The sequence below is a fragment of the Mercenaria mercenaria genome, chromosome 19, assembly GCF_021730395.1.
Source record: "Mercenaria mercenaria strain notata chromosome 19, MADL_Memer_1, whole genome shotgun sequence".
Lineage (NCBI taxonomy): Eukaryota > Metazoa > Mollusca > Bivalvia > Venerida > Veneridae > Mercenaria > Mercenaria mercenaria.
Genome location: NC_069379.1, coordinates 15,932,972 through 15,950,370, shown reverse-complemented (window position 1 = coordinate 15,950,370; position 17,399 = coordinate 15,932,972). Strand labels below are relative to the sequence as shown.

The following is a 17,399-nucleotide window of genomic DNA, read 5'->3' as shown; positions in this document are numbered from 1 at the left end:
CCATCAACATAATTGAATGTCCGTTAGATGCGTAGGAATTTCAGTGTTGATTTATAACGTTGAAGTCATTTCTTACTGGATATCTGCAATGGGGTCGTAATCCAGTTACGCTTTGCCATGGAACACGCGCGTATGTAAAAAGGTTAAACAGCTCGTGAGCGCGAGGGTCTGTCTACTCTCCTGTTACCCCCTCCACCTCCCAAAAAGAGTAAAAGAAAGAAATAAATAAATAAAGAAAGAAAGAAAGAAAGAAAGAAAGAAAATGCCATGATTCCAGTTTATCTGTTAGTAGCAGTTGTATCTACGAACAAGATGCAGCTATGCCCCGTATAGGCTAAACTGAAAGTTTTGTTTCCGGAGAAATTGAAAGGTGACTTAAATCTTCGACTGTCCGGATTTAAAACGTTTGCGCGAAGAAAAAACACCATAACTACGGGAATCATTCTATCAAACGTCCACGCAAGTATTTAATTGCATAACTGTCAATTTCCTTTATAAAGTTCTGAATGAACACCTGTTAAATGATTTTTACAGATTCTGGTAATTACATTAGTGAGAGAACTTGTCACTCGGGTATGAATTCCACATACGTTAACTGAAAAGCGTTATATAACTGTTTCTTGGCAACCGAAATGCTCTCGTTTACTTAAGAAATAATAAGTTCCGAAGTGTGGTTTATCGTAGAATAACCCGTGTTTTCAGTTCTTATGCGTAAGAATATATCACGAAGGCCGTAGGCCTGAGTGATATATTGTTTCGCATAAGAACGAAAAACTAGGGTTATTCTACGATAAATCACACTTGGGAACTTGTTATTTCGACTCTAACTCGACACACTAGTATCAACAGTGTTAGAAAAGATAGTAACTACTTTTTATGAACGTGCTACGCACCTTGGTCGGATGACGTCATTGCACGCGAGTGGTTTATTGCAGAATAACCCGAGATAGATTTTGCTCTACATGTATGTAGGTTATTCGCTGGTCGTGTTAGAATGATATTTTAAATATGCCTCACATGTATCGCAAACGAATTTTCAATAAAGAAAATGTCAAAGTCACCATCATATTCATGATATTTCTAAGCCATCACTCTGTCAAACTGTAGACAGAAATCTGTGACAAAGTAAAATGGATCGTCATGAAATCCGTGACATTTAAGAAAAAAAATGGAATCAGGTGTACTTTACTGTTCATATAATCTGTTCAATCATAATCACTTTATTATAGACCTTAGAATTATTGTCAAAAATAAGTTAAAGAAATGAACAGGCCCCGTGTTCACAAAACATTTTTCAGTCTCAACTGAGTTTGAGTTTGAAATTTTAATATCAATTTTACTAAAACTTCAAGACTTAATTCAAACTGAAATTGACCATCACTACTGAAAAGTCATTTGAAAATTTTTATTAACTTGAAATTTAGTTTTAAACATGCTATTTAGATATAAATGACAAATGAAGTTTCATTATCAAACTCAGCTGAGACTGAAAATGTTTTGTGAACACGGGGCCAGACGTATCCGTGTGTGAAATTCTAACCTACTTTTGTTTTCAGTGGTGGCAAATAACCCAGATAGAAGTTGTCCTAAAGCTGAAACCTGTTACACTTTGCTCACAAAGTATCGTCAGAAATTATCGCGATTCCTAAACGTGAATGAGAATGGGAATTTTATACCACAGTCACACATACGGCGCAAATAGCTACGTCTAGCTACGGATAGAAACGTAGCAACCCGTATCGATCCGTACCTGGGCCGTACAGATTGGTACGAATTGATACGGATTACTACTTTAAGGTACGTCTCAGGTACGTATCAATACGGATAGATACGGATTACTACGTTTTTATCCGTGGCTAGACGTAGCTTTCCGCGCCGTATAAGTGACTGGGGTATAAAGAAAAATAATCAGCTGAATACAATAAAAGCTTGCACACGGTTGAATAAATACCGAAAATGGTTTTGAGTGCTCTTTGACACTTATCTAATTTAATACATTATTCTGGTCATGTTTTCTCAAACTAGATATTCGATTTGCTGTAAATTGTGTTTCGGATTCAGTGACGTATCAATGAAATATTATTTCGTTCAGTATCGATTTCATTTTTATGTATACAGGGTGTATTTAACTTTTTCTCTTTCTCTATATATAAATATAGGCGTGGCATACATAACTGACGCATCTAGGGGAAACTGTACGGCGAAACCTATTTCTAATAGCGGTTTTGACGCAAAAAACGTAGACCCAAGCCATGTGAGGATACGAACCTCGAACGAATTCTTCTATCTTGATAAAGGAACTTATATATATGAAGGACAGGTAAACTCCAGCAGACATATTCTTAATCATACCCAGAAATCTAAGTCAATTTGCTGGCTTATTGGCGAAATTGTCTCCCTTGAAAACAGCTTATCGAGTGTATCGATTAGCCAGTATCGGTCAATTTACGCCTATTGAAATATAGAAGGGAAAAAACTTTAACACATCAAATGACATCAAAAGCATTATCTGACAATATTTATTAAGTTATTGAAGTAATCTGCAATATTTGCACTTTCTTTCAATATAATTTTTAATAAAATAAGATATGATCTTCTTGCTTCCATAAGCGTTTGAAATAAGTAACTATTTTTGATCCCGAGTTCTACTGATTTCTGTAGGAAATGACAGATTTTCAGCTTTCCATGGTGTTTTTAAATGATATATTCTCATATTTATACTCATCTCACAACATTTATTAAGTTATTGAAGTAAACTAGAAAAGTTAATTTTTCTTTCAATGAGTCTGTCTTTAAGTTATTTTTATGTCTTTTTGCTTCCCTCAACCTTTGAATTTCACTGATTTTACTAATTTGGAAAATTTTGCCCGTCTTAGTACACGTGTACTGATGACACCGGATAAACAGGTACAAGTCTCTGAATTAGATATCTAATTCCGTGTTTGATGTCATTACTGTGTCAGATTAAATAAAAAAAAGTGTTATTTTGAATTACATGTTTAAATATAAAATATTTATTTTTTAATCAATTTAATACTAATTTTCTCCAACTCTACTAGAATTATTCATTGCAACGTAACATTCATAGCATGAAGTTGATATAGAATATAGAACTACATGTTCATAGTTAAGCTTTAATATTGTACGTGTAAAAAGAACACATGGACAGTGAAAGTAATATTTAGTTCAAAACATACATTTGCAGTTTACTCTTTTTTTTCGAGTTCCCTCTTTTTCATATACTTCATTTATAAGCAATAGGAAAATAAAAAAAAAAACATATTATTCGGCTGCAATTATTGTAATTATTGCATATCTGTACATGATAAAATCCAATCAAGTATCACTTTCGCATTGACATATAAAATGCTGACATCTCGTATTTCTGTTTATTATGGTAATTAATTGGATTAGTGTCTGATTGTCTGACATGCCCCGCGGCTAGGGACAATTATTACGGCTCTTGTCTAAACACCTATAACTTAAAATCTAAATTATGGATATGAAGTTACAAATTTTATAATTCATATTACCGTTCAAAATCGAAAGTTACATCATTGTAAAGTAAAATGCATTAATAGGCCACGGATCCATAATATAAAAAAAAACTTTTTAAATTGAAAAGACACTTTTTTCAAGGAGACCCGAAATACACATATATTTTGCCCTATATGAAAAATACTTATATAGAAAATACGCTGAGTACTGGGAATAACATCATCATGATTTTTAGCTCTTTATTTCAAAATTGTCGGGAAGCATGTCACATGCTTCCCGACAATTTTGAAATAAAGAGCTAAAAAATTGTATTTTATACGTTTTGGTTTGAAACAAATACCACATTATCACTCAAAACCACAATTTTGAAGACATTGCAAATATTATGCATATCAGATATATACATGTGCGTCGATCTAATTCCGTGTTTGTAAAATTAAGTAAAAAAAAATATTTTAAATTACTTGTTTGAATGAAAATCTGCGAATTTTAAAAAATATATTTTTCTAATTCATTAACTTTAAATTAATGATTCACATATATTTTTGCCCTTAAAAGATATAATCAAAAGATTAAATACGTATCTAAAAGTTACGCTGAGTAATGAGAATAACCTTCCCGACTCTCAATTTTGAAACAAAAACCCAATTATCGTTCAAAATCACCAATTTGAAGAAATTACAATGTCATGTATTCTGCAAATAGCCTCGGGGAGGTATAAACTCCGCTTGTGTAAAAAGTTTCATTCCGTGTCGATGCAATACCCCTAATTAACAAAACCAGTGTAGTGTGTCAAGACTATCAAGATAGTTAAAATGGTATAAAGGGAAGCAATCAAATTTAAACAATTTGGCTTAATAATCAAGGGACAATACTCTTCAAAACACGGTCTCATTTCTGGACATGACTACTAAATTTCTATAATGAACTTGTCCATATTTCGATCGGACAGTACCATTAACTATTAAAAGGTGTGCTTACAAAAATAGATGCTGACTGAATGGCGAACAGTGAATATCATGGTCTACACTGGTCAGAAACACAGACAAAGCTTAGAATAAGCGGTAAATATACAATTCATGTCTGTGGTGTGGGGGGAAGGAGGTAGGGAGTAAGTAATGAAACGTTATTTTCACTGTTTTTAGATTAATTTGATAACTGTTATCCAGTTACCTGGTTACCTGCATCAGTACGGGAAACTGGACAAATTAGAATACTGTCAAATACTGGCGATACTAGTAAAACCCTAATACGACTTTACCCTTAGTAACAGGTATTTGAAAAACTACATGCTCTTAATCGTGTATATCAATTGGTAGTCTGCCTTAAATTCTTTGACGCAAGTTGCATTTGCTTTGCTCAGTCGTTCCAGGAATTGTCCTCCTTTTAGTTCCCAACCAGTTTTTTACCGTAAGATGCCTTTGGTTATCCATCCCCTCAACCTCGTCTGTCCGTGCTAACGAGAGCATACTTAAGTAGCTAGCAGGTTAGGGTTAGGACTCTTTGTTTCTATGATAGCCACTCGAAAAATTCGTATGTGTGGCTATTTTTTTACGTAGCTGACAATTAACATTGTATAGCCAAGGACGTATCATGCCGTTAGAACGGACATGCGTCAGTCCGTCAGTCAGTCACATGAAGTGGGATCCTGCGATACCAGATCTGTCCGTTTCCCGTCTTACTGTCCATCAATCTGCCGTAAAAAAAAATAAGACCCTCGGTTAGATTCAAACAACAGCATATATAGGCCTAACTATACTAAAGGAACCAGCGTGGGAGCCATCTGGTCTAGTCGCGTAATGGCTGCCAGGTATTTGAACACTAATTTTTCACTTGGCATGGCAACAGAGGTCTAAATTGAAGCTAGTTTCTGTTTAAATTTCATTGTGGATGTATTTTTGACATTTTGGTAGGAAAAATTGGAGAGCAGGTTGTATTTGGTGAAGTCAAGCTCAATTTTAGTATGAGTAGTACTTCCAGGTCACAGCAGTGTGATTTTGATGTCAGTTTACAGTAAGCAAATGTGACCAGAGAAATCTCTCTTAGAAGATACATGACCGCTACTTTTCTCTTCATTTTATATCAGTTTTATCATATCTCTTTAAAATGAGGTAAGGATTTGTTCTCTGAAATGGGTCTAGCTATGTTTGGTAGCTCTTTGAAAAAGGTTAGTTTTATATAGAATATATAGGGAAAACTATTTACGCTATTGTGACCTATATGGATTATATTTGGAGAATTCTTCCGTTAAATTTCAATACAAAATGACAACTCCTATGACAACAAATCGGACAAATGTCCCTTCTAGTAGAGGACTTTTATTGCTGAGCAATATTCCTGTTTGATCTTGCTTGCAGTATAACAACGACGTGTGGATAGCCCAGAGGAATAATATTCCTGTTTGATCTTTCTTGCAGAGACAGGTACGAGATATAACAAGCGACGTGTGGATATCCAAAGGGAATGATATTCCTGTTTGATCTTTCTTGCAGTGTAACAAACGACGTATGGATAGCCCACAGGAATGAATTTCTGTTTGATCTTTTTTGCAGAGACAGGTACGAGGTATAACAAGCGATGTGTGGATAGCTCAAAGGAATGACTGGCCGATTCCTGGTGCGGGTAACTCAACGTGGGAATGGTATTTTGCATCAGTAAAGAACATTTATTTATTTATTGTTATTTATTTATTTATTATTTATTAACAATAAAATTATCATACTGTTTTACTGCGCGTTAAATAAATAGTCTTGGTAGTTCCCTATGTTACATAGAGGTTAATATGCAGTTTTGAATGCCTTTATAGTTCAAAGTTTTCTGTAAAGACTACATATATGTCTATGTTCTCATTACGGTACACATGAACAAATTGACTTGAAGGTCAAATATCGCTCAACTGACTGTCTCACACAGGATGATTCAGTATCTGATATGACCTAGATTTTTTTTAACCTTTAGCATGCTAGATAAATTGTCGTCTGCTGGAAATGTCGTCTGCTAAATTTGTAAAGTTCATTCAATTTGCTCCAAAATTGGAAGAAATATTTTCAGAGTAGCAAACAGCTTGGAACCTGATCATACGCCGATTTAATCGGCGTCTGATCTGGTTCCAAGCTATTTGCAAAGGCTGTTAAATTCGCCTGCAGCAGGCTAAGGGTTAAAAACAAACATTCTGACCATGTTTTATGTTATATAGGTGGAGTATTTACAAAATGTTTCAGTGATCTAACCTAGTGACCTAGATTTTTATTCACAAGAGTTATCCATGTTACATATTTGACCCCGATTTGAAACAGACGTACTTTTACCAAGTGTCACTGAGAGACTTATAGTTACATGGTGTTTTACTTTAGATATTCTAGCTTCAGATTTAGCTAAGATTTCATTGAGTAAAACATTGAAAGTTTCACGAAGATAACCAAATATGACCTCATAGAAACAAACATTTTGAAAAAGTTTCAAAAAACCAAGTTGAAAAGTTTTGATATGATTCAACCCAGTTATCTAATACTAGTAATTAACTTTCAGGTTACCCAATTTTTTATTTTACCTATTTTCAAAAAAAAAAAAAGAAAAGAAAAAATGTTATTCAGGCAACATTCTATCAAAAAAAGACGACTAAGTAGAAAATATTGTCTCTAGAGTGCTGACAATTTTTAACGACTTATTGAACTAGTTATAATTCTGGTCTTAATTCTAATTGTCATGGAAACATATTGAATGTTTATTATGGTAATTAAGTATGATATTATGCGCGTGTAAATTTCCGAAGTGTCGCGGAATATTTGCAGAACTTCGCTTTGCATTGGTCTAAACACGTCACATGACGTTATTTCCTTTTCCGTCTTTTTTTTTTTTTTTTTTTTTTTTTGTCAATTTCAGTAAGCTATATTTGCCCGATTACAGGAAATTCTAGAATCTAATAACATAAATGATGCAATACGTTAATTCTATATATGCATGTAACATAGAACTTACATACTTTTACTTTGTTTCTATCTGAATAAGATGTTTAAGGTAGTGGACCCGTAATGACAATGGTTAATTTCCGTTCCTTGACGTATTCTCCGTATGCGATTTCGGCATTCTCCGGTTCTTTCCGTTTATGGCCGCGGGATGCCGAAATCCAAACTCCTACGCAGTGATCTCCCTTGCCGCTTCGCTCATCAATGAGCGAAATGGCAAGGGAGATCACTGCGCAAGAGTTTGTCCGAAATCCTGTACGGATGATACGTAATCGCACGGAAATTGCCGATCGTCATTACGGGTCTACTACCTTAAAACCATATCATTTCAGGCAAACTATTCTGCTAATCAGCAACAAACGTTAACGTTTGGTATTCCCGTGCGAATGGTGTTGGATGCCCCCGGACTAGTAAGTCTCTTATTCTTTAAAGAAAAAAATAAGATCTGTTAAAACCAAACCGAGAAATGAATGGGAAGAAACTAATGTCAAACCACAAAAGGGAAACAACTGTTGTTAAATCAAGACAATAGAAATTATTTTAACCTTTACCCTGCTAAATTTCTAAAATGGACTGGTCAATCATTCAATTTGGGCAATACCATTTATTATTTGAAGGGGTGTTTGCTGAAAATTTACTGACTGAATAGCGAACAGTGAAGACCATGATCAGCCTGCATGGATGTGCAGGCTGATCTTGGTCTGCACTGGTCGCAAAGGCAAAATCATTTGCTGGTAGCAGGCTAAAGGTTAATAACTTAAAAATCTGTGGAAGGGAATTTTGCTCTGTCATCAAAGGATGTAAGTTTTCATTATCCTCAGATATAAGACTTATCAACTGTCAGAGTTACAGCCCTTTTCGTCATTCTGTCACTTAACTGTCAGAGTTACAGTCCTTTTCATCAATCTATCACTTAACTGTCAGAGTTACAGCCCTTTTCATCATTTTGTCATTTAACTGTCAGTGTTACATCCCTTTTCCTTTTCATCATTTTCTCACTTAACTGTCAGTGTTACATCCCTTTTCATCATTCTGTCACTTAACTGTCAGAGTTACAGCCCTTTTCGTCATGTTTTTCATTACATCAGTGCAAATAAGTTCTTAAACTGCACTGTCTTGTTCTTTTCCGCATGATACGAGCAACAACTCGACGTAAATAAAAGATGGAGAACAAGCATATGCTTAAGGCATGAAGGTAGCAATTCGCCGGATATGCCGGAATGTAGTCCATATCAATATATAGTGCAATTTTCCCGCCTAGTAAAGGCCATTTTCATGCCAGATATAGTGAGCTTTATAGATGCTTGACTGTAAAACGGAATGTCTGCGGATGATTTTAATCTACGTTATAAGTCGTGTTTCAGTCACGTGACCATGTTTCACCGCATTATTTTTTGATTGCCTAAAAACAGACCCTCAAGACATGGGTAGTCTCGCAGGAAGTGAAAGACTAAAAATGCTGGTAAAAATGTTATAAATTGTTATTTTTACATAGAAAATATATGCGGAGGCATTTAATGCCATCTAACCTTTAACCAGGGGATAAAATAAACTATTAACAGAAAGTTTACAAATCAATAATTACAGTTTCCATAACGTGATCAACTTTTTCAGGAGAAGTACATCTACAATATTTTTGACTACAGTGAGAAAAGGCCAATGATCTGGTCCTACGACATCAGTAATTGTTTCAACTACACTGAGCGACGTGACTTCTCTTTCAAATTGCAAGGTATTATGCCATTTCCGGTAATTATGACGTTAAGTCATTATTTAAGAAATAATGTATAGAAAACCCGTGTTTTAACGTTATTAATACACGTAAAGATGTTGTACGTCCGCGAAATAATTTCACGAAGGCGTAACCAGGGTGAATTATTCTGGCGACGTTTAACCGATTTTGGGTGTATTAATTTAGGTAAAACACGACTTTGCTATATATTATTTCGATTCTAATATGTCCTTAATCTAAAACAGTAGATAAAATATAGTAGCGCTCTTTCTTGGTCGCGACAAAAACATTGACGTCATCGCACGTAAACGTGACTTCATTTGAACGTAAGCGTGTTTTAACAGAAACAACATATTAGAATTTTTCTTCGCGAGATAGGGATGAAAAACGGACTAAATGTATAAGAGTTATGAAATCCGAGGGTTACATATGAGCATTAAACGAGAACAAAATAAGATCCATTGTTAAGTTTAAGCTAATTTTTCAGATAAATTGTTTTTGTGGGCAGCGAAGCGTGACCTCAGATTTATTCTACAATGTATATATATTTAGGAAAAGATAGGGTCGTGTATTTGTACTTCAATCAAGTTTTCAAACTGTAAGTCTATGAAAAAATCACAATTTATATAACATTTTTACGTACAAAAATATTTCTACCGTGTACATTTTAATGAAACTTATAAAAGTTCTATATTTACATGCTTAATTAAATGAAACATATATATGATACAGGTCTTCATGCTCATTTCTTAAATATTTGCCCATGATGAAAGGGATGCGCAAATTTCAAGCTGAAAACGATCATTTTTTTCACGTGTCAACATGTTTGTTTATATATGTTAGATCTTTTAAAAGACTAGAAAATGCTACTTAAAAAAATGTTGCCATTTAATCGTGATTTGTTCGGGCTTTATTTTATGCTTTTCGGATAAATGACGTTACATCATGACTGAAAGCTTTCCCCTTAAAGGCTCGTAATGCCTTTGTCTAAAATATGGCTGCCACATTTTCCGTTATGAACATAAAATACATTAATTTCTTGTTAAAACCTATTTCTAATAATTATTTTCTTTAACATTTGTTAAAGGCTTGTATATTGCTGAAAATACTAGAATGTTTTATTGAATCTATTGTTTTTTATTACCTCCCTTTAATGTTCTTACTATAACAGTTCATGTGCAATATCAAAAATAATGTTTTTTAACCCTATAAGTACGCATAACATCTATCTGTTTCATCTTTTTTTTAAGATAAAAATTTAAAGCATTATGGGCCTTTAACTGATTGAGAAAAAGGTGAGAGCCAGCTGTGGATGGAATTTCGCGGTATTTAAACCGGAAAAGGATGTTCCCAAAAAACATCTAAGTGGAGCCACAGTAACACGTTTTCCGTGATCAGGGGTACGTGTGTGTGTGTATGTGTGTACGGGGGGCGGGGGAGGTGGGGGAAGATGGAGGGGGGATCAATCTAACCCACTTTCGGGTCCATAAAACTTTAACTGAGGACTTTAATTAAATATTTTCTGTGAATATTGCCAAAATATATTCCACAATGTAAAACTGTTCTGACTTTCGAATTTAATCACGTTCTTGTAGAACAAATATACCGTGTTTTCAATTTTCAGTTGGCCAAAGTCATGCTTAAAGTTTTCAACTCTAAAAAGCTAAATCTTTTTCCATATTTGAGATGTGGACATTTTGTCCATGGCCTGTGACCTTGACATTCGAGCTACGAACCTGCTATGCTCTTCGTTATTATGCTTTATTTTCGTACAAACGTCTGTCAAAATTCCTTAAATCTTGAATAGTTTATATATATTTTATGACTTGGATATGAAATGTAGAGGATAGAGGCATGCGCAGAAGGACTGTGCGCATAATGTGTTCGTGACATTCGTATAAATTTGCGCGTGAAGTTCGTTAATTCGGAATATCAGTGCCAGATTTTCAGTAAATGCGAATCTTTACCCTCTGCAATACATTTGTTGACATATTTAATTACCCGACTTCTTACCGGAAATTGAACTATTGCATTATAGGAAGTTTCAGAGACTTAGTCTATGGCAACATGGAGTTATTCCGGTATGCTGTTCTCAGGCCCATAGTCCATGCGGGTTCCACCAATAGTTTGACACTGTCAGCACTTAGAGTTTACAACATTCAGGTAGAGAACAATACATTATAAATGTTAAGCGGGTCGGACAGTGGTTCTAAGCTGCTGAGTCTGCACGTGTATAAATATGGGCATTACTTTTCTTTCAGAGTCATCTGTTTGATTAGTAACAAATGGTCGGTAAATGTTTAGGTTAGAGACCATCAATTGTTTTCCCATAGACTTCCATTATAACATTACCGCGTGTAAGGCCTTCCATAAATCGAAACATGTATATCTAATCACATGTTTTTCAAGAACTACCTTAGTTCCACCAAAATATCGGACGCCAAACATATGAATAGTGATACATGTACTTTATTTAAGTAATATACATGTTTATGAGATGACCCCCTGTTTACATCGTTGGCATGGCGGGAGAAATTTGTTTGAAAAAAGTTTTTTTCCAGTACACATAAAATGTAGCAAATTTGCCAAAATGTATAAATGAAATACTGTAAATGCAGTAAAAAAATCTCATTGTTTAAAAACAATAATCACTTCTTGGGTTGGTTTACATGACTGACCAATCAGAACGGACAAACATTACCTTATTCCCAGGTAAACACTTAATGCCTCATTTCCAATAAGTATCCTGTACCTTTTTTAATTGGTGGTCTCTGACCTATAGTTAAAGAAAGTCATCGGCACAGAACAAGCCGTCTCAAATAACTAAAGCTACTTAATGCCTTCGTTCAACTTAGTCCTACTTCGATTGCAGCGACAATTGTTTATTTGACTGATAGTTGCAGTGCAGCAAGCGCATGCGTAGACATGTTGATTGACATGTCCCAAAACATGGTCATACCAGTGGTCTATCGATAGCAGTTCAGGAACTAGTAATTTGTATCGGTGGATATCTTTGGCTTACACATTTCCCATGTGAGGATCGCCACGTTTTTTCAACAGCAGTCACGGACGAGGGTCAACCAGTCGAAATAGACTTAAAAATATAACTGCTGCATTGTCTATAAAATGAGGCTTGGGATCACAGACGAGATGCTTAGCTAATGGTTGAGAAATGAGCCGTGCCATGGGAAAACCAACATAGTGGGTTTGCGACCAGCATGGATCCAGACCAGCCTGCGCATCCGCGCAGTCTGGTCAGGATCCATGCTGTTCGCTAACAGTTTCTCCAATTCCAATAGGCTTTAAAAGCGAACAGCATGGAGCCTGACCAGACTGCGCGGATGCGCAGGCTGGTCTGGATCCATGCTGGTCGCAAACCCACTATGTTGGTTTTCTTATGGCACGGCTCAAATAATGTTTGACATTCTAAATTACGACAGGAGCAACGCCTGTAGCCCTGCAATAATGAGTTTGTAATTTTCGCAGTTCCCTCGACTCGAAACTAGCATTCAAACATATTTCCTCAGAACATGAGGGTGTTTGTGTTCTTTATCGGTTCCAAAGACATAGAAATACGAACACACAAGTCTTAATCAAATTACATTAGAAAAAAAATAATTTAAAGTCATTTTTTTCATTTATTTGCACTCCGCTGCGCAGGTATGTTTTTTTTTTCTAGCCACTGCAATCAAAACGTCTCACTGAAATGTCAAATAGTTTGATTAAATTCATTAAATTCAAAATTTCTGAGAATATCGTATGTTAATTGGATCAGTTTTGTAGCATTTCTGGTTACTAATAGAGGTATTTTGACTTTGCCTTAAAAATGAACTGGTCGAGCGTGATTTTGTTGTTTCATGTTTGTGACGCCTGTTTAATATTAACATATTTGATTAGGACCTTTAGTTAAAATAATGTAAATGATGTTTTTTTTTCCAGATTGATTATCAAGATGACAACGATATTATCGTACAGTTCACTTTATTAGACAAAGCCCCGCTAGTAGGTTAGTACTGATATAACAGACTTTATCATTAGTTATTTGGTTTGTTAATGGCCTTCTATGGAAATTTGTTTTACCTCTCTCAAGATTCTAGCATTTTCTATATGTCTTTATAGGATCAGTAGATTTTCATGTCGTTCTAGGTCAAAATATGTGGTGGGTAAAACAAATCAATTATAGGGTTTGTTAGTGACTCTCCACGCCTCACCCCGAATTATCATACTGACCCCACATATTTCCATGGAGGGTCACTACCTAACCCCTCGCCCTCCATTTGTCATACTGACCCCACATATCTCCATGGAGGGTCACTACCTAACCCCTCGCCCTCCATTTGTCATACTGACCCCCACATATTTCCGTGGACGGTCACTAGTTAACGCCTCGCCCTCCATTTGTCATACTGACCCCACATATTTCCGTGGAGGGTCACTAGCTAACGCCTCGCCCTCCATTTGTCATACTGACCCCACATATCTCCGTGGAGGATCACTACCTAACACCTCGGCCTCCATTTGTTATACTGACCCCAATATCTCCATGGAGGGTCACTACCTAACCCCTCGCCCTCCATTTGTCATACTGACCCCACATATCTCCCGGGAAGATCACTACCTAACCTACCTCGTGCCTACCATTGTGTTATTTAACTGACCCTGCAATACCCCATTGGAGGGTCACTACTAACCGCCTCGCCCTCCATTTGTCATACTGACCCCACATATCTCACGTAAGATCACTACCTAACGCCTCGCCCTCCATTTGTTATACTGACCCCAATATCTCCACGGAAGATCACTACCTAACGCCTCGCCCTCCATTTGTTACACTGACCCCACATATCTCCACGGAAGATCACTACCTAACGCCTCGCCCTCCATTTGTTATACTGACCCCTACATATTTCCGTGGAAGGTCACTAACAGCTAGCTAACTGACTAAATATAATAATGTAGAATCAGTATGAGAAATGGTGGTAGAGGCGTTCGCCGAGCACTAGCCGAGTACCAATATGTACCATGGTGAAACCCACACATTTCCAAGAAGGGTCACTAACAAACCCGTTAATCAATTTGATTTTCGACCTTATGTTTTTAGCATTACCGTAAATGAAAATCTACCGACCGTCCACAGAAATACAGTGATTCCACCCTGAAAGTGCTAGAATCTTGTGGAAGGTAGAACGAAGTCTTATGGAATTCCTTTAATGCGCATTATACTTTCATCAGTAGGAGCGCTATCAGTTGAACGCAATGGCTGTCTAATTTTGGAATAATAAAAAAAAAAATATGGCTGTTTTTTCAGCGAAGTATCTTATCAGCCTGATGACAGTTAAAAAGTCCAAAAAATTTGAATCCCTCAATGAATTTGATTGTTTTCAATAGAAGGAAGATGGTAAAGTTCACTCACTTCTACCGCGGGAACGGTAATACACAGATTTAAAAATAACTTGTAATGTTTGAAATAGAGACAAACGATTTAAAAAGCGTAAAGTAGCGGAATAAAATGTGTTCTAACGCGGTAATATGAATTATTCAATTTGTAGGTGATGTAAGTAACCCTATGCAAGAAAACAGCCTCGATGTGGTGGCGAAGTCTATTTCCGATGCCATAAATAGTGGGCAGCTTATTGTACAATTGCAAGCTCCAAAGATGGTTTGTAAAGATTAACGGAAATTGTTACGTTTGTATGGTGTTCTGTTAGGTCCGCCATTTCTGCGGAATCTTACGATGCGATGCGACGGCTCGATAATACATGTACGATGCAAAAACGCAAAAACACAATGCGAGACTGTAATTTTATTATGGCGTCTTTGCATTGTTTTATCACTATTTTGCTTCTTCGTGTTATGGCACTAATGTCCTTGCGAAGGGGCGAAACAGCGATGGCCCTAAGATAACACAGTATGTACGCATCACAATATTTATGGCCGTCTGTCTTAAGAAGCTGGAGAAAACCCTGTGAATTTAAACAATCACCGTCCCGTCCCATCTCGTCCCCCGTCTCATCCTGTCTCGTCCCTATGTTCTCTTCTGTAACAACTAAAACTAGAGTTACGTATGTATATTGCATGAAAACAATAAATTTACATTTTGTATAAAATAACTGAAATACATTTGGAAAATACGTATGATCATTCAGTTGCAATACAAAATTAGTCGTAACCACCGGTGAGTATGGCAAGGGTGAATTTACCGAAATCAAATCAGAAATAGAAATAAAAAAAAATATACTGTGAAATCATTAAATTTCGTGGGCATTAAATTTCGTGGTTTTGGTCAAAACGGTAATTTCGTGGGGATATAATTCGTGGATTTCAATTTTTGAACATAAAATGAATGGGAATTTTATTTGTTCGTTGGGATTAAATTTCGTGGGTTGACTCCCCCACGAAATCCACGAAAATTAATCCCCCACGAATATTAATGATTTCACAGTATACACTTGTGTAATTAAACCGTGCATCGTGAAATCGCGGTACTCCGTATGTAGTAATTATTATTACAGACTCTGAAATGCGCGATGTGGTCATAAAATACAAATATATTTTACATAATTATGTAATTTCTAGTAGGGATTCCGTCTAGTTATTTCTCGAAGCAAAATTCCGCGAAAGAAATACAACTACTGTGCTATAGTACTATTAGTCAGTACCCCGAGTTAGAATAGCGCAGTTCTCGGTGAAATTCCTCTTTTTCTGTCGAGGAATTTTCTACGTGAGCTGATCTGTACCTACATAGACTGTTTAGACGTCTGTTTATTATTTACAGGTTAGCCTCGTTGCCAAACCCTACTCGTTATCGCCTGGTCATTATCATAGGCAGATAATTGACAACAGGAGTTTCCGGTAGCAATCATTAGTAAGTACCTTCTTACTGTTTCCCGGCTCCATTTGTCTTGCAAGCACGGAAGCCTGAAACAAGTGCTTTATACGATGATTCTAGCGATTTTGGTTAGTTTTGAGTTTAGCGTCAATTTCAACTATGTTTCTAATTTTGCTTAAATTCAGTTTTGCCTTTACTTGTGAATGGATAGTTATTAAAACTTAAAACCAATATTTACTATGCAAAATTTGTGAAATTTCTAAAATGATTCTTTTTTTCGAAATTTTGATTTTGTCAATTTTTTACAATCGGAAAGTACATTTTTGGCCGTAAAATTGATATCAGTAAAGTAATAAAAATGACATCAATAATGATATTAAAAAATAAAAAAGATCCTACGATACCTTAAAGGCACTGACTTCCAGATTTGGCTAAAGATAATCTTTCTTTCAAATTGAAGTTTGGTCATATTATGAACATTAGAATACGATCGGAGTTTTTGTTTCTAAAATATCTTTAAAAATTAAGACAAGAAAAAAAGATGACCGGATGACCCTTCGTTCGATTTCATTGGCAGGTCACGGCAAAATCCATATACATGTATCATCTTTATTGTTCGATCGCTGGAACTACCGATAACTCGAACAAATTTTTCCGGTTCAGTAAAGTTAGAGCGAACGAAGTCCGACTGTACCTATATTCTCTAATAAGAACTAAATGGAACTTTTATTACAGGTGCTGTGGTGTATGTCTGGTCTAACAGATGTTCGTTTTCGTTATTCAAGTGGACGCTTCATATATCTTCTATAGGAGGCAAAGCAGCATATGTTGACACAAAATATATTTTTATAATACATGTACAGGCATGACATCTACTGTTTATTCCTTCTCTCTGGTGCAAGCCTATTCCATGATTTATTTTTAAAAATAAGACAATGACATTGATATTATACAACCGTCTAAAGAACAGTGGTAGGTAAATCTCGGCAAGACTTTTATTTATTAATTGTCATATATTATCCGTTGTCAATGTCAGCGGGTTTTTTAAAATAAAATTTAATGTAGAAACTGTTTTTATCATTGCGTTACATTATAACGAAAATTTATCTCTTAGGGGCCTCCGTGACCAAGTAGTTAAGATCACTGACTTCGAATCGCTTGCCACCCACCCCTCACGTTGTGAAAAGTACACTTTCTTGGCAAATATGAATACCTTTGGAACTTTCTGACATTGTAACAAAATGTGTTTTATGGTCGTGACCCAATAAGATAAGTTTCTACAACATTACAAACATTGTTGCCTGTGACAAAAGCTAGGGAGGTTGAAGTTTCATAGCGTCCAGAAACAATAGTTGAGACTCAGTGAGCAAATGGT

General features: G+C 35.8%; 1 protein-coding gene across 1 annotated transcript in view; it reads left to right on the top strand.

The window, feature by feature from the left end:
- LOC123542598 (uncharacterized) overlaps positions 1-17,067 on the top strand; it is a 31,176-nt gene extending 14,109 nt beyond the window's left edge. The window contains exons 8-16 of the mRNA XM_045328524.2: positions 2,160-2,320; positions 6,051-6,152; positions 7,796-7,873; positions 9,078-9,195; positions 11,234-11,358; positions 13,135-13,201; positions 14,745-14,854; positions 15,971-16,060; positions 16,760-17,067. Coding sequence (XP_045184459.2) covers positions 2,160-2,320; positions 6,051-6,152; positions 7,796-7,873; positions 9,078-9,195; positions 11,234-11,358; positions 13,135-13,201; positions 14,745-14,854; positions 15,971-16,051 — 842 coding nt within the window. The 3' untranslated portion in view covers positions 16,052-16,060; positions 16,760-17,067. The remainder of the gene's footprint in view (positions 1-2,159; positions 2,321-6,050; positions 6,153-7,795; positions 7,874-9,077; positions 9,196-11,233; positions 11,359-13,134; positions 13,202-14,744; positions 14,855-15,970; positions 16,061-16,759) is intronic.
- The last annotated feature ends 332 nt before the right edge of the window (positions 17,068-17,399 follow it).